General features: G+C 39.7%; 4 protein-coding genes across 6 annotated transcripts; 1 reads left to right on the top strand and 3 right to left on the bottom strand.

Moving 5' to 3' along the window:
* Positions 1–1,299: 1,299 nt before the first annotated feature.
* Positions 1,300–3,500, bottom strand: foxi3b (forkhead box I3b). Its single transcript, XM_042493634.1, has 2 exons — positions 2,722–3,500; positions 1,300–2,529 (listed from the first exon to the last, which is right to left on the bottom strand). The coding sequence occupies exons 1-2, from the start codon at positions 3,320–3,322 to the stop codon at positions 1,979–1,981; spliced, it is 1,152 nt and encodes a 383-aa protein (XP_042349568.1). The 5' UTR covers positions 3,323–3,500; the 3' UTR covers positions 1,300–1,978.
* Positions 3,501–5,075: 1,575 nt separating this feature from the next.
* syce3 (synaptonemal complex central element protein 3) lies at positions 5,076–6,291 on the top strand. Its single transcript, XM_042493386.1, has 3 exons — positions 5,076–5,211; positions 5,581–5,689; positions 5,808–6,291. Exons 2-3 carry the CDS (start codon positions 5,581–5,583, stop codon positions 5,927–5,929), a joined length of 231 nt encoding a protein of 76 aa, XP_042349320.1. The 5' UTR covers positions 5,076–5,211; the 3' UTR covers positions 5,930–6,291.
* A 2,086-nt stretch (positions 6,292–8,377) lies between these two features.
* Positions 8,378–12,678, bottom strand: lcp2b (lymphocyte cytosolic protein 2b). Of its 3 annotated transcripts, XM_042493384.1 has the most exons (15): positions 12,601–12,648; positions 12,436–12,485; positions 11,372–11,434; positions 11,212–11,258; positions 11,054–11,116; positions 10,932–10,960; positions 10,796–10,836; positions 10,446–10,620; positions 10,150–10,251; positions 9,975–10,055; positions 9,799–9,883; positions 9,623–9,695; positions 9,212–9,286; positions 8,899–9,045; positions 8,380–8,718 (listed from the first exon to the last, which is right to left on the bottom strand). In XM_042493384.1, exons 2-15 carry the CDS (start codon positions 12,475–12,477, stop codon positions 8,593–8,595), a joined length of 1,149 nt encoding a protein of 382 aa, XP_042349318.1. In that variant the 5' UTR covers positions 12,478–12,485; positions 12,601–12,648; the 3' UTR covers positions 8,380–8,592. The 3 variants fall into 3 exon arrangements, with proteins under 3 accessions (XP_042349317.1, XP_042349318.1, XP_042349319.1); XM_042493383.1 differs by having other exon boundaries at positions 8,378–8,718; positions 12,436–12,659; XM_042493385.1 differs by lacking the exon at positions 12,436–12,485 and having other exon boundaries at positions 8,381–8,718; positions 12,601–12,678.
* A 2,957-nt stretch (positions 12,679–15,635) lies between these two features.
* Positions 15,636–17,461, bottom strand: LOC121948414 (protein Wnt-8-like). Its single transcript, XM_042493812.1, has 6 exons — positions 17,395–17,461; positions 17,273–17,306; positions 17,057–17,186; positions 16,568–16,693; positions 16,277–16,419; positions 15,636–16,193 (listed from the first exon to the last, which is right to left on the bottom strand). The coding sequence occupies exons 1-6, from the start codon at positions 17,454–17,456 to the stop codon at positions 15,636–15,638; spliced, it is 1,053 nt and encodes a 350-aa protein (XP_042349746.1). The 5' UTR covers positions 17,457–17,461.
* Between the last annotated feature and the right edge of the window lie 250 nt (positions 17,462–17,711).

Below are 17,711 nucleotides of genomic sequence, written 5' to 3'. Positions count from 1 at the left end.
GGGTTTATATTTATTTAAATAACATATGTGCAGGACACCTAGAGAACAGAATAAAGCCAAGTAAAATGATTGGAAAAATATATTAGTCACAATTAAGCCATTTAAATGAACAAAGTCACTAACGTGGAAAATACCTGTTAAGAATTGGGCAGTTTAGTTAATGACTGATAATTGGATGGGTGTATCATAGACTCATAGTAATGTGTTCCATATGTTTGAATATGAAATATAAGACTATGATACGGAGTTATGTTAAAGTAGGGTAAGTACTGTTACAATGGTACACTTTCTGAAAAAACTGCATTCTGGAACAATTTATCAAATCCTCCCAAATTAGCTCCCAACTTAATACAATTCTATAAACCTTAACCCCTTGACTACAATATACAGTAGAAATAATAAAGAATAATGATAAAACACAGAAGTGATTACTCCATCTCAAACACAAAATGTCCCGATACCGCGTTTTTACAGGCACTACTGGCAAAATGGGACACCTTTGTTGTCAAATCTATATTTTGAAAGCACAACTAACTAACTAATTAACTCCACATCTAACTTCACACGTGCATGTTTCTGATCTTGTACTGTCTTTACTTTTATATCATCATTATTTTTGCAAAAATGCATTTTAACTTTTATCTATGTTGGTACATATTACTGTATTATCTGCAAAGTTGTTTTTCTGTGCATGTGACAATAAAGCTTTTAAGTTTGACTTAATACCCCCCCCCCCCAATGTTTGTACTGTTCTTGTTTAACTTCCATAGACTCTCTACTATCTAAAATACAACTTTTGATAGTAGTGTTGAAATTCATCCATTCATTCAAGATTGTACTCTGAGGGAAATTATACTCTTTTAAGCTGTGTTGCTTGACTGTGTTTATCTAGCAGTTAATTCACGATTCAGCATCTTCACAGCCTTTCACAGTTGGTCTCTTTCCCCCCTCTAAAGCTACTTGCATCCACTAAGCAGTATCTGTTTGTAGACGTGACAGAAAGGGATTTCAAGTGTTGGGATTTCAAGTGCAACCAAGAGGGCAGCATGGGAATGTGGATTTTTGCCGTTTAGCAGAATCAGTTAACTATCCATCACACAAAGCTCAGGTTACACCGACATGCAGTTTCTACTCTACTGGTCATCGCTTTCCTGACAGGACTGTTTTCTGTCAGTGAGGGCTTATTGTTTGGCTTTCTCTCTTTTTTTTTCTTGGAAGGGGGGTTGGGTGAGAGAAGTCATATAGCATAGCATTTTAAGGAATAACTATTATGCAGAAAAAAAACATGAGAAATCCAACTTTAGAAGTCTAAAACCTTTTATTCATATCAAAAACACGACATTTATAGCATACACCATGATAAGGAATGAGTTTTGTACAATAACAGTACACCAAAAACATAAATGTATAACGTTCCACAACACATTGACATATTTACAAAGTACAATTACTATCATCAGACTCCAAGACTGTAAGTTCATCAGATTGTTGAGCTTTAATTTGACAAAAAATATGACAGAAAGTCTACCTTTTACCTTTTGTACACACACAATGTAGACAATGGTGTAATTTAACTACTCCTCTAAATGTGCTGTCTGAGCGTTGTATTTAGGTGATACCATCAAAGAATCACAGATAGCAGTGTGGAATGGCCTGATGTCAGCAGATCAGATCCAGGATCTGTTAATAATGAGTCAGATCTGATAGAGACTAGCGTTAGTTTGAATAAAAGCTGACTGAGGATCTGATAGTGAGGCTGACTGCGGTTTGAGAGAGTGACACTGGCAGTCCTGAATGGCTAACTCAGCAGTTACTGTGGGAATTAAAGCCTTTTTACTCTGCTGTCACACGCTTTAGTGATCTCAACTGTCTCAGTCAGCGCAAACTGTTTGTGTGTCTTTCACTCAAGTGAGCCTCTCTCAAACAAAAGTGACCAGACAGGTAAAAGTTCCTGTCGAGAGTCAAATTTAATGTCTTGTTAAACCTCCGTGCCCTCACGGTGATAGATGATTCCCGTCGAGCCGAGTGTGGGGTAGAAATGCCCGTTGGAGCTGCTGTACTGGCTGAGGATGGGGCTAGTGTAGCCTAGAGAAGAGTGGGTGGGTGAAGAGGAGAGCACAGAGGGAGCTGGCACTTGTGGCACCCACTCTGGGCCACCTGAGTTGGGGGAGTAGCTGCTAAAGCTTCCAGGTTGCGTGGCTCTATCTAGAGGAAGGTGCAGTGGCCTGGTTAACCCATCACCTCCCACCTCATTAGCTGCTGTCACACCAGACATCTCAGATAAGAAGCTGCTGAGACAAGGTGCGGGGCCTGACGACGAAGGAGAGGGGATCCTGTCTGGCGTGGGAGAGATGGTAAGGGCAGATGAGTGTTTGGGGCTGCCCCTCTCACTGTCAGCTGACTCTGGAGCTCCGGAGCCGCCATCACCGCCGGAGAGGGAATCGGACTTCCTCTTACGTTTGCGGCGGAAGTTTCCGTTGTCGAACATCTTTTCACAGTTGGGGTCAAGTGTCCAGTAGTTGCCCTTGCCTGTGACAAAAGAATGTAGAGTTGTTGAATTTAAATTTGAGAATGGGAAAAAATACATAACAGAATACCAAGAAAACACTACAGCATATTCAGAAAGCAATACAAATGAGGTGAATTTATCATATAAGTCTTCCTATGTTAGAGAGAAATATTCAAAACAGAGCCAAACACAAACAGAAAATAAAATATTACCTGGATCATCCTCATCTCTCGGTACTTTTTTGAAGCAGTCGTTGAGTGACAGGTTGTGTCTGATGGAATTCTGCCAGCCTGCTTTGCTCTTGTTGTAGAAAGGGAAATTGTCAGCCACGTACTGGTAAATCTGACTCAATGTCAGTCTCCTGTCCGGTGCTCCATGGATAGCCATGGCGATCAGAGCCGAGTAGGAGTAAGGCGGCCTGACAAGCTTCATCAGATCTTCCTGTGAAGGGAGAGAGAACCAGCTCAGCTCCCCTCCCGGACCCCCAGCTCCGGCAGGACCCAGGTAAGGTCTCTGCATGCCGTAGTGCTGAGGGACAAAAGGAGGGCCGGGGTTACCAGGAGGGCCGGCTGTGGCCAGGTATGGCGGTGTGTTGATGCTGGAGCCGTTGAACCAGAGGTAGGGGTTTGGGGAGGAGGTGGTGTAGTCGCTCAGGTCGTAGGAGGTCGGAGTGGTGCGCTGAGGACTCGGCAGTGAAGGTGGAGGGTAGTAACAGTCACTGTACATGCTGAGCTCAGGCGGCTCCTGGCCAAGGCTGGGGAACTGCGGGCCGCACCGAGGAGGAGACTGGCCCTGGGCCTCAAATGAAGACATTGTGAAATTTCTTCTCACCTCTCAGAGTCTCCTCTTAACTCCTTTGGTTGTCTTGTCTTTGTCAGCCTTTGAAAGTCCTTCTTCAGATGTTTGCAGGAATTTGAATGCGAAATGGTCCAAATGAAGGTCTCTACACTCCCAAGTTACAGGCTACTCTTCTCCACCCCTTTCCTGTCTGTTTGCCCTTGCTTTGTCAAGATGTCACCTGTCATACCTGCTTTATCTGTTTCCCTGGAAACGCCCCCTGTCTCCTATGATTGGTTGTTTTCTTCAGGTGAGTAGTCTGTCGCTGCTTTCATTTTTTTTTTTTCCTGCTGTCAGCTAGTTTAGTTCCTCCAGGGGTTTTGTTCACCCTCAATTAAATAATTTTCCACTCAAGCTGTTACTCCAACATTAATTGAGTTCAGTCATCTGTATTTTTTTGATGATTATGATTCAAATTTAAACAGACTGAAATATAACTGTTTGTCCCTTTTAGATTATACACTTTAATAATTCTTTTTGTGCATGTTACGCCTGCTGTCATGGACTGCTTACAAAGATAAACAACCAACCGCCCACAGGAGAAAGATGATTTTATGAACTCTCTGGCTGTCTTAATGTTTTCCTGTCTATGTGTAATATTTAATGTTACATCAATATTATATTCCAATTATATTTTCTGTACAGACTGGGCAACACTTACAAGCCTATGTTATAAATAAAATGTGATAATCATTACGAACAAAGCAATAATAATATTGTAATGGCCTCTTTAAACCAGATTTTGCAGCAAAAGTATCAGAACTAGGAAACTTATATAACATGCAGTTGTAGGAACACTGCTTTATTAACAGCATTGTAGTGAGTAGCCTATAGTTCAAACTCTCACACAACTCGTGCAGTATAATCCAAGTCTCATGTATCCAGTCATATGCCCAGTACTTCCCTGCTTGCATTTGTCGTAAAACCTGATTATTTAGAACACTGATCTGCAGAGTTGGGAAGGTTACTTTTCAAATTACAGATTAGTTAGTGAAAAAAGAAAAAAAAAATATTTTAATGATCTCATCAAAGTAATGTAACTTTATATTTATTTACTTTTTGATTCGTTTTTAAACAAATGTTTAAACGGCAATAATGCTGAAAAATATTTTGAAATAGAGAGTAACAGAATGAATGTTAACCCATATTCTACATATAAACATTTTACCAAAAGGAATATCGGATGCAGTCCCTTTTTAATCACCAATATTTCAATTAGCAATTCAATAAGGCTACATATTTTTTTTCTCTTTTTCCAACTGTAACTGAATACAATTTCATATATTTGGCAGTAGCTCTTTACTCCACAAGTCACATGCACAAATAGTTACTCCCCAACTCTACTGAACTGAAAGTTAGTTAAATCTGATACCCTGTCAATCAATAGCTCAATAGAGAATGTTCAATATTTTGTTGTGTAACAACTTTTTTTCTCCACATAAAGTTAAGGTAACATGGCATGAGTAATTTATTCACAAACTGTAATTTTGTGGGTTCATTTAACTTTGAATACATAGTACTTTGATATTCAGCCAGTTCAAATTTAGTCTGCAGGAGACTTAAAATACTTGCCAATTTTTTTTCTTTGATATAGCCAGTGTAGGCAAATTTTCTATCTAATACTTAAAATCATAACTCTGTTATTATTAAATCAAAGGTTTTGTCATAACAGTGTATTTGTCATTCAGTGGCGGTTCAATATACAATAAGTTTATGAAAAAAATGTGTTCAAATTATCTCGAAAATCGTAGGAAGTGACATCATCACGTCACGTTTTAAATGGAGAATGCGCACGTTATTTTCCTCTTCAGTTAGCGCGAGATCCTTCCGTTTCAAACTAACCTGCTAAAGAAAAGCCCTCCAACGTAAGTTTTCACACACTTTTAAAGTATACACTTCCTCTTAACTTAATAAACTGCTGGTTAAAGCTGTAGCTGGTGGTTTTAAGTACCGCTGTTCCTCTTGACATGTGCAAATGAGTTGAAATCTTAATATTAGAAGACCCTAACATGCTAACTTGACCTTGCTAACATGAGACAGCAGCGTCAAGCTAACGATAATTGTTAGCTAGGTGACGTTTAACTTTACTGCCATGACCTAACGTCGGGAACGGATTACCGGCGCTTGTAAAGTTAACCGAAGCTGTTTTTTTGCGGAGAAGTGTCTGTGTAGTAAACCGAGAGTCAAGTCCTGTAACATTACCGACGTAACTACCGGTTTGTAATTAAACTTAGATGGCCAGTTCATCTTCGCCTTTAGAGCTTCCGCATAACAGCAACGACGACGTTTTGGAGCTGAACAAGGATTTGGAGAGAATTATTGAAGATATTGAAAATATATCAGGTATGTAATTTTATGTCATTACACTGTAAGTGTGTTTTGTCATATGGTAGTATTTGGGGATTTGCGTGTCTTTGGCGTGGAGCTGTGGTAACGTTAAGCCTTTTCTGTCTAACTGTAGTGCAGCTGGCTTGGATGAGTTATGACATGGTGGCGCTGCGGACCAGTCCCGAGCTTGCGGAGTCTGTGCAGAAACTGGAAGAAGCCTACCATCGATGCAGAGCTATTATCTGTGGAGACTGAGAACTGGAGCTACAGATGGGCACATGTCCTGAGCCCACTGTCACTACAACTACTCAGATTTGATATGAGAGTTTTCAGTTCCCAAGAGTACTGCACTGTGATGCAGGGAAAGGGTTGATAAAGTATGTAAATGTTGTTTTAAGGTAAACGTTAAAACCCTGTTTTCGTTTTTTACATTGCAGTGGAGAAGCAGGTATTTTGGAGTGGTGTTTCTGTTCTCTGTCTACATTCAGTTATGGACAGACTGTAGCTCTTTTTATTGTTGTTATGCATGGCTTGCAAACATTGTTTTGTGTTGTGTAGTGTTGAAGTGTTCAGATTTGTTTAACCTGTTAAACTGAAATATAAATTTTTAAAAATGAGAATATGTTTTGGTGTGTTTTTTTATTGACAGACTTCCATGTGTGAGCCCTATTTTCACTGTACAAATGGTACTTTATGTTTATGTTTTATTTGGATTGTTACACTAGCATTCAAAATTGTGTTTCAAGTTTGTTCGATTTTATATATTGTGTATATATAGTATTTGACACAGACTGCTTTGTTCTTGTGCAATTATTTTTCAGATGGAAAACACAGAGATGAGCACAGAGCAAACTACACCAACTGCCTGCACTGATCTGGAACACATACTGAGAGGGCTGGACTCCTTGTCTAACTGCATGGATCAACTGGCATGTATGTATAACAAGTTTATCCCCACCCACTCCCTTTACACCTTCCAAAATGTCAGCAAGCATCAATTATGCTAGTAAGATGACCTTGATGATTGATTTGCAAATATGCAAAGCGTATGATGTAACTGTTACCCTAGATCTGAAATGTGATAGCCAAAAATGGATTATTGTGCACCAACTGCTGCTCAAATTAGCCATGCTTGTAGATGTCAGTGGTGCAGAGTTACGCGATGCTACGTGATGTCTGTCAGATTGCACTCTGCTGATGGGTAGATAGGAGTAACGGAAGGATTTCACACACAGTTGTCCATCATGCAATTTGATGTGAAGTATGATGTTGCAACTTCTTTTTTGCCAGGGGGGACAGTTGTGGGCAAAGAAGCAGTCAGAAAGGTCTGCTTGTTGTCTTACTTCATTAGAACAGCTTACTTTAATAACACAGAGGCTTGAAACAAACATAGGTTTGTTGTCTTTGCCCCCCTTTTTATATGATATATTGTTTTGGCTTGTAGTACGCAAAAATAAAACAACATAACTGCTTGTCAATTTGTAACTTAAAAAACAAGCTTGGATAGATATAGATCAACTTGTTACTCAAGAGAGCTGTTGTTGTAGTTGTGACTTTAAAAACATACAAAAACAGAATTATTATCTGAAAGGCTGACTACTAATTTAGTCATTTAGTTTTTCTGTGCTACCATATCAGCATATTTTAATTGCTCCTGCTGTGAGTAGCTCGTCTGTTTTTATCATGCATGGTATTATTGTGCAATTATGTCAATCAACACCACACTCCAAAAATCAGTCTAATTTAGTTTCACACAGAGTTTTTTGTGTGAATTTTAAAGAACATGGTTGGTTTTTCAGAGTTATTGCAAAACATATTCAAAAGCTGGTTAGAATTATTGTGTAAAAATATTTGGATATATCTGAATAAATAGCAGTTTATCAGCGATTGCAGACAGAATTTAAGTTGTTGAGGTAAGTATCTTTGTGTCAAGTATACAGTGAATGCCAGTGCTGTTTTATAATAACAGGACAAAAAAAGAGAATAATCTATACTATTAAAGTATAGTATTCAGGAATTGTCCATTACTGTCACAACCGAAACAGAAAGTAAAAGCCAACCTCAGATTCTCTCTTGTTTGCTATGTTTGCATTTTTTAAGCACTGTGTCTATGATTGTGATAGCTTCCTCTAATTGGTGTGCTGCTTACAGTCTTACACCTGATTGCTACCTTTTTGTAAAAAGTCCAGACCTCACCTGCGTGCTGTCCCCAGCGTCCCAAACACAGCAAAAAAAGGGGGAAAATATGAAAATACAAGCGGAGAGCTGAGTCGCTGCAGATAAATATACCATGACACACTTCTAGCAGGTCATAAGTGAAGATTGAGAGGGATTGCTTCTGTATTTGTCTATGCATTGTCTTTTTTTGTTAAAGAAAATCCTTTATTGTGTAACTTGAAGTTTATTATTCAGGTAAATTCACCCTTGTTGTGGAACTATATATCTTTTGAAATGTGGTTTTTGGACATCTTAGAACTGTGTTGCCCTGAGGCAGTTGTGAGACAAAGTATTTGTTTTCTGCCTGCAGTGCTAACCCAGCTGAGGCAATGTGATCTGATCGTTTGTTTTGGCCACCCTGACAAGTTTGCGTCTCTGAAAATCCAAGAGGCGCTGAAGCAGCAGCCCTCAGCTTGACCTGACACCGAGGCACGGAGAACGGAGGTAATGCTGTGTGTCTGGAAAACACAGTTTAATGAAATATAAAACCACAAGCCATGTAAAATCATTCTTTTTCTCTCATTCTGTCTACTAAAAATACAAATTAGCAAAAAGCTGAATTACAAAACAATGACCTTTTGTGTTTGCAAAAATTGTGACATTTAAATGGTTTGTTCAGAGGGGGTTCATGTATACATGTGCACAAATCAGCATAAAAAGACTGATGCAAACACCCACATTAAGCTTGGTGTTGGTACTGGTCAGAGTCCCGCAGGGTGCAGCAGACAACATTGGCTCTGCGCGTCATAGCTGTGGTCTGTGGCATCAATGAGCAGCAGCGGGGTGTGTGTGTGATGGGTAATCATCTCCTTCACCCCAGGGAAACTCTATAGCACAGCAGCACACAAAAAAGAAAAGATGACAGGGACCTAATGACGCAGCGCAGCACAAGTCAGCATCAAACACTCCCCGAGGCGCACCACAAGATGTGAACTTTTCAGTTTATTTGAACACAGACTTTTCCTCTCATTTTGACATCATACTTACTGGCATCATTTTGAGTTTACCTTGTTTTTGTGGCCAGTGCCGAGGGAGTAGGAGTCGGCTTGGTTACGGATCATAATGTTGTAAACCTTGCCGTCTTTCAGCAGCATCAGGGTGTAGGGGTGCTCAGCCGCGCCTTGTGAGCTGTCCCTCACTATAAATGCTCCATCCTATAAACACGATGCACAAATTGACACAGACACACAGCCGGTTTAACATGATATTGCAAATAAAATCTATTCATTTTCAGCTGCATGATTTGTGTATATGTGTGTCTGTATCTGTGCTCCAGAAAGAGGAGGATGAGATGTGAGACTGCGAGAGACAGCACCTGACCTTGTTCACCTCTCTGAGAGCAGCTTCAGCTTGATGTCTGGTCACCTTTCCTCCATACCAGCTGGGATCCAAGCCCTTGGTGCAACATAATAAGACACTCATAGTAAGGATTATATCTTTTTCTTTTCTTATTTCTCCCTTGCAATGACAGAATGTGTTTTACACTACTGTAAAAAGAAATAGAACAGATGTTTCCAGTTATCCAACCTAGTGAATAAAATGCAAATGTCATGAGTTCAGAGCAGACGCAAGGGTCTCACCATTGTGTTCTTTTTTACAACATCGCCATCTGCTGTTTCTCTTCTGAAAGCACTCAAATGTGTGTGTAATTGCTCAGAAAAGCCCCCTTTTATATCATGTGTTTTCTCCTGGAAATAATGGTTCAGTTGTGGTTCGACTTTTGATTCTCACCTTTCTTGTTCCTGGCGTTGACTTGTTAGTCTTTGTGGGCTCTGTTGGCACTGGTGGGACGGGTTTACCTGCTCTGGAAGGGGAAAGATGAAATGGAAAATAATTAAGAAGAAATATATTATTGCAATACCCAGAGAGACAGGGTTGCTACTTATAAATTGTTTAGGTTGGCCTACCTGTTGGATACATCTGTAGATCTGGGAAGTCTTGGTTTTGGTATTTTGCTTGTGGATGAACTAGGAGCCTTGATGTTGCTGCCCTCTTGTGGACATAATGAATAGTGTCAAATAGAAACATTTTGCTGTTCAACTGCTTCATCGACTGGTAACAGGACATAATAAACAGCACATACTTGATTTTGTAAGGTCTGTCTGGGATGGGACAGACTGTCCAGGCTTCTTGCTCCTGTCGATATGCAGATTGGGATGGCTGGCTGATGTTAAGAATAGGAAATCGCATTTTTACATAAGTCTTGGATCATTAAAAATCACTCATTCAAGTGTTTGCAAAGTCTTTAATATGGTCACCTGGTGCTTTGAAAGGTCTTGGAGTGGTATAGTTCATTTTTGGTGGACGCGGGTGCGGAGGTTTTGAAGTCCTGTCAGCAGGGGTCAGCTCATGAACAGGATCTACTCATATGCATAAATACAGATTTTTTTTAAGTTAGGCCTGCAGCAAATGTGAACACCAATTCAGATATAAATGAAAAGCTGTAGATACACAGATATGTTTTCACACATGATTTTCTTTCTTTTTATGCAACCCTGTTGTTGGGGTTTCTTTCTGTTACCTCTGTATTGATTATGCTGAAATTTAGTCATACTTGGATGTCGAGGTGGCGTCATTTTGTCTGCAGAGAAAGGCCTCTGGCAGCTCTCTTCATAGTTGTCGTCACTGTCTTGTTGCTCAGCTGTTTGTGGCTCTGTCAGGGCACAGATGTAGCCGTCGTCCCCGTCCTCCTGGCTGGGACCTTCATAGTCGTGGTCACTGTCATTGTCCTGACCACAGCCCAGGCATGTGACACAAGTAGTCTGCATGAGTGCAACTCAGATCACAACATACAGTTTTGTGAAACTTCCTACAGCTACATACTGCCATATAGTTAGTTTAGTCACTTAATTAAAAATAATTTGTGGCCAATCTTATAAAGATAACTTGTAGATTTTTACTTACAAACTCATCAGAGTCCCAAACTTCATCCTCCTGTACAAATACTGTAGGAAAATAAACCGTAATAAGAACACTATCAGGCCTAAGTAAAATGGGCTTTATGATATCAGTGGCATAGATGAACCAAAATGGCCTTTACCTTGTTTTGGGAGCTTCTGTGTCGTTAATCTGCACAAAAAAATAAACAAGGAAGTTATGAATTGTTATCTAGAAACAGTTACACTTTTGGTAGAAGTTACAAAATGAGATCTGTTTTCTTACTTTTGACCAAAGGCCCTCTTCTGATCCCCTTTGTTGATGTCACTTTGAATCTTAGTGATTATTCTAATAAGATACAAGATTTTTTTTAATCAGTATTTTTGGTTGGGCAATTGTTTGGTGTCAATGAAATAAATAAATATATGGCAAGTCAGACTCACGGGACATAAAGGCTGGGGAACATTTGAAGGTCAGATGTTTTCATTTGCTGAATGATGTAGATTTGAATATTGATTTTTAAAAAAAAGAAAAGACCATCAATGGTATTTCAGATTGGTATAGTAACTGTAAAGGCCTCCAGAGATATATAGGCATACTTACCATGAACTGTGCTCCACTTATGCTGCTCATTATCACCAATTTGTCGCAGCCAGATAACTTAAGCTGAGAAGATGTCACACACATTTAGAGCAAGGAAATGATCTTTTACTGTTTGTTTGAAGTTATACACTTATCTATTAATATCACAGCCCAGTTACTAGAAATAAAAGTTGGCATTGTGTGTCTGAAAACCAGGGATTCATTACATTGTACATTATATATATATATATATATATATGTATATTATATATATATATATATATATATATATATATATATATATATATATATATATATATATATATATATATATATATATATACGCATATCAACATTCTAAAGTGACGTAGTTCTGATTATAAATGAGCTAACTTTGTCATCAGGAAGTGGAGAGGATGGCGGAAAGCCTAGGCGAGATGGCTGTGAAACTGCAGACTACTGTTTTAGACTGACAAACATCTAACCCAGTTGTATTTTAGTAACACATTGCGGCATTTCCAGCAATGATTGTTGTGCCAAAACTGCATTTTAAGACAATACACAGTCTTTTACTAACTATTACCAAGTGTTTTTTGTGGCTAAACATAACCACAGCATAGGTTAAATGTAAAATTTGAACATGTGTGTTAGAAAAAGGTACAAGTATCATATACCAAATATCTGTGGTTCGCATAGACATACAATGCCAATATTTTTATTGTAAAGGGGGTGAGTTATGAAGTAGCTCAGTCTTCAAATTCCACTTTTACGGTTAGTGTTATAAAATCCACTGCATGAAACTGTAGCCAAGAACAAAGCAAGACAAAAATAAAAGTATTACAAAAGGAGAAAATATTTTCTAACAGGGTAAACATTCAACTGTTGCTTACATTATTCTGGCAGTATGCATTCAAGTGTGTATTTTATTTACTTAGTTTTGTGCAAGTTGTACAATCCCTTTTTAAGATAAAAATTTTCAACGTGTCAGGTTTTAATTTAACTCGGCAGAAAGGAGGAACTTTAGCACTTGACACTTACAGAGGATTAACTGTTTTATAGCCTGTAGCTGCTCTTTTGATACTCACCCTCCTCATGTAGTCAGCAAGACTTTGGGGATTCCATCTCATCACCTCCACTTTAGAGGGAACACTGTTCAAACTCATGCTTATCTCTTGTATGTATCACATCCAGCAAAAAACTGAGGGTTTAATGACTGAAGCAAGCTCAACAAACAAACATGCTCAACCTACCTTGTAAAATGAAAGTTTAGAATGACCTCTCTTTCCTTAATATAAGCATGTTTGTGGTGTGCCATCATCTTACTAAACGACTGAAGTAGGAAGTTTCCGTGGTTGTACTTGAGACACATAATGTTAGCACACTGCAGAATATATCTATATCTAAACATAGCACCTGCTGATTTCCTTTCACAGACCTACATTTGTTACCGCATGCTTGTAGCTGCATATGGTTTATCATTTTACTCTGTTCCAAATTATGTGTCTGAATGTTTGACTGCACAGCAGACTCCTAAATTGAGATAAGGATTTCTCAAACAATTTTAACTTAAGCTCTAAATGGACTGACAGCTTATGTGGGTTTAATGTTGACAGCCTCTTCTAAATAGCTAAATTGGCATTCATAGATTAATGTCGCAGCTTAGATTTGTTGTAAATTGTGTTGTAAAATAATGTATACTTTTTATTCTAATTGATTACATTACAATTGTTGAAGGCTGTGTCGCATCTCGTCCTCAGCCTGCCTTGTGTCAGGCCTCTTGGTATCTCACACCCAGGTGAGAGAGGAGGGCAGCCGAGAGAAGGGATGATCAATCACGCTCAGATCTGCCTATACCCCCAGGCATGTCTGGATGAATACATGGGTCCTCCTGGGGGGTCCCCTGAGGAGGTCACCCCTGTTTTCCTCCTCTGTCCTGATTGGGAAACATACCCCCCATGAATGACATGATATGTGAATGAGGCATGAAATACAGTATAATTATAAAGCAAGAGATGCATCGATTTTTGGCAAGGTATTAGATCAGTATAAGATATTAAGAAGTCCAAAATGTTTAAAGAAATTCTTTTTTTCCCCAAAACTGTTGCAGGATAAATAACTGACCCTCTCCCAAGAGATAACACATTTTAGGGAATTGACAGCATCTGAATGAAAGAACAGCTGTGGTCATCTCGTTTGTAGAGCACAACCAAGCAACACTATCATATGGAACCAATATGGAACCAATAATGTACTCAGTGGAGAGCGGCGATAAGGGGCGGATCGGTGAGGGCTTCCAGTGGGGCGAAACCTTCATTAACACACAGCAGGACAGCTCGGGAAATACAAGACATCCCCAGAAGCAAACAGACAAACGGGAAGGTTAGGAGGGAGTGTTTTGGTCTGTGAAAGTGTTACTTGTTCCTTCAGTCAGGATTTTTTTTATTCTGTGTGTATTAGTTTCCCTGCTTTTCTGTCCCTATACCTGTGCCAAAAACTAATTTTGTCCTGAAAAAAAAAACATGTTTACTAACATGCTCCATTTATGTGGAGTTGTATGTTGGTGCAGCACAGTCTGCAAAAAAAAAAAATAAGTTGGCACTGTATGTTTATGCAAACCACTGGATATTACATTTGTATATTTCTAAAGTGATGTAGCACATGAGCTCAGTTTGCCATTTGGAGAAGGAGATAGTGAATGTGTGACACACAGGCTAGATGTCTGCCAAGCTGCAGCCCACTGTTGTAGACCAAAAACAAAACTGGTTGTTTTTTAGCCATTTATGGCTGTATTTTTAGAAGCTTTTAAGCCACCAAATGTTTTTCCATCGAGGATAGTGTCATGGAAATTGGTTGTTTTTTTTTTTTTTTTTTTTTACAGACTTTGCCACAGTTCCAGCTGGGATAGTGTCACAAAAAGTGGGTATTTTAAGTCAAAACATGATCTTTTCAACCAAGTGATTGTACCTAAACCTAACCACATGTTAACCACAGAGTTCCTCAAATAGAAATGTGAAGTTCCAGTGTATCTGCTACATAATAACTTGCAAATAAAAATATCTGCAGTGGTTTGCAGAAATGTACAATGCAAACATTTTTTTCTTGTGAGTGGGTTGCTGCTTGACCTATTGTTCAAGTGTTTCTACTGCCAATTATGTTTTTTTTTATCAGCCAGTGAGGTAATATGTCAAATTTTAAACAGCAAGCACTGTTGGCACAAATGGAAGACATTGCCTCCACAGTGTTGCCAGAGTTCTGGTGGATCTAAAGTGACGGCAGCTGATCTGTATAATGTAATGATAACCCATGCTGTAATCTCTCACTTTACTGTTTCTACAGTAACTGGTCTGTAAAGATATTGAAACAGAGTTGTCCCACCCCCTCTCCCCCAGGCATGGACCCCCTCATGAAGGGAATATCCATGTCATCACTCATTTAGCCAAGACAGTGACAGATTTATGACACATCCAGCTGAGAGGAAGAGTTTTGGAGATGCAGGGGGTAGAGGAAAGAAGGAGGCGAATGAATGGTCTGAGGACACAGTTAGGCCAGTGGGCGGAGACAAGGCTTCTCTAAGACCTAATTACTTGCAAATTATAAGATAAGAAATTAACTTGCTTTCAAGGTGGAATCTGAGTTTAATTATCACTGTCGCCTCTTTGGAGTTACAGTGTAATATCTGGACCCCAGTGTGACCCACTTTACTGAGAAGTGTGTGTAAGCGCGGTTCCCCTTATAGGCTTTGAAGTATTGTGATACATTTGCATTGTCTGTGAAAGGTGACTCGGATAGGCAGTGTTGACCCGGATTATCAAGCCAAATAGTAACTTCTATAGCGGTGTAAATGCTTCCCTAATTTGTCTTTCAAAGCCTCGCTGCTCTTTGAATGAAATCAATACACGTTGACATCAAAGTGATCGTGGATCAACACCTTGGTTTAGGTGCGAACTGCACCATGTTAACCATGTAATCCTCTGTGAAGCGTATTCGGTCCATTCTTATTCTAATTGTGTGCCATCATAAAATCCAGTGATCCCGGGATTTATCAAGTCAAAATAAGCAAATGTTTTCAGGTTATTGTCAGAAATAAGGAATTATTTTCACGTTTTATTTCAGTCTTTTATTTTAATGAAACAAAACAGAATATTCATAAATAGACACTCACGTATTTATACAAGGAGACATGGAAAGTGCAAACATAAATTTAACATCCTAATACGGGCCCTTATTTAACAACCTCTATTGTATTGTAGACAGGTAACGAATCTATACAATTTTTTTTTGTTTTTCACTTGGGTCCACGGTACCTCCGTCTATAGGCTTGCCCATCAGCACCCTCTCTCCTGGCGCACACATGTTTGACCACAACCTGAGAGCAGTCCTCACAGTTCACCGTGCAGCACCAGTGGAATTTGCAGTTACAGCTGCTCACCACCTCCGTGCGCCTCTCCTCCACCCTCAGGCCGCATTCGTGACACAACCTGCGGCAGCTGCGCCTTTCCCACTGGCTTAAACCCTGTCCGTGCTGCACACACTCCCGGCCTTCGGTGCCGTGCAGCCCCATACTGGTGTTCCTCTTGCAGTAGTCCGGAGAGTCCTCTAGGTAAATTAGCTCTGTCGGGGCCACACTGCCGAACGCGTCCACTATGGCACCTCGGTTGTCCGCACTGTTGCCAGCCCTCATGCGCTTTTTGTCAGTGTCCAGTTTTTGGGCTTGACTGTGCTTGATCTTCAAGTAGTTGCCGATTTCTCTAAAATCTGACAGCTGTGTCCAGCAGGTTTGGACACTGCAGCTCTCAGACATGCCATGGCATCTACAGATGCGCTTCATGGTTGCTTTTACAGCCTGTTGGAAATAAGGGACAGTTTATGACCAAGTCAACAACTTAAAACTGTGCAATGTTTGAAAAACGACTGAACAGAATTTACCAGCCGTCCAGCTGCGTTATTGTGTAGGTTGACAGCAGCCCTGGAGTCCTGACCCGTCTCCTGCGCATCCACGTACTGTTTGGAAATTCTCTCACCGAAATCCACGTTATCACTACAGCCACCCCACAACCAGCCACGACCTCCTGCACACAAATCATCACGTTAAGTCAGGAACTTTGAAATTAATTAAAACTTATTTGATCCAGGATTATAGGCACAGGTTATGTTCACAGCAGGCCAAAACATGTCAGATACAACATTATATTCTGATTTTTTTGGTGGCAGCCTCACCTATTTTTCCGTTCTTGGACACATCACAGCCGCAGTTATCGAGGTCTCCCAGACTACAGTTCCTCGTCAGTGTGTACATGACCCCCGCTGCACTTATAGCGTGGACGAAAGAAGTCTCTCTGGTTGCTATTAAGGAGAAGAAACGGGTATTTACATTATATGTCATATATGGCAAAGACATTCCAAATATTTATTAGGTATATCACCTTCAAAAAGTAATATTTCAGAATTACTCTTATGATATAAAAACACTTCTTTATTTAAATAAATTTAGCTGCAACGGTGGCTTTTTCAATTATTAAAAAAAAATGACTACTGCAAGATAAATAAGTAAAGGCAGCTTGATAACAATTTTTTGGCTCCATTACGGTGCATGATGTCCCTTGTTTTTGGGGTACTTTACTCAAATATTTTACTCATGAATGCATTTTTTTTCCCATCAGAAGTTATGGATCTGCATAAATAATTGTATTTACCGTCTCAACCTACCACGTTTTAATCCTCTGAGCTGAGTCGCGCTGTCGGGACAGTTCCATCTGTCCCATGCAAACTGGTGTCTGCACTCCTCGATCCCCGTCTGTGCGCCCACCTGCACACTTCTTGCATAGGTGAGATAGGCCTGCGGGAGAGGCAGTTACATTTTGTAGCCTGGTTTACATTTTGAAAAGTGATTCTGAACTTATCAGGGTTATCTATTCTATTTACCTTGGATCCCGTCATAAGAAAGTTACTTGCCACCCTGAGAAGAAGACAGAGGATAAATAATGAGATCTATGTATCTTAAGTCTGCACAAAAAGATTAGATCGAGGTAAACGGAGTCTCTTACCAAGCATGTCCTGGACATATTTTGTAGAGGAGACACAGGAGCCAAAATAATAAATGTACCATTTTCACCTACACAGTTATCCCTTAAAGTATGGATGTGGTTATTTTGTCTCTGTGTGCTGCAACTTTCTCTTTTGTTCAAATGAAGAACAAATGAACTCTTGTTCTTTGTCCTCAAGGTCCGAGAGAGCTGATTGGTTAACGGGTTCAGGAAACGCCTATATGCGCACTTCAAAAGGATGTCATTAGGCAGCAGTTTTTTTCTTCCTCAAGGCTTTGGGACACCACCAATATACAAAATCTTACCCCTGACAAATC

This window comes from Plectropomus leopardus, chromosome 9 (assembly GCF_008729295.1).
Source record: "Plectropomus leopardus isolate mb chromosome 9, YSFRI_Pleo_2.0, whole genome shotgun sequence".
In the NCBI taxonomy this organism is placed as follows: Eukaryota; Metazoa; Chordata; class Actinopteri; order Perciformes; family Serranidae; genus Plectropomus; species Plectropomus leopardus.
This window is presented reverse-complemented; position numbering and strand designations above follow the sequence as displayed.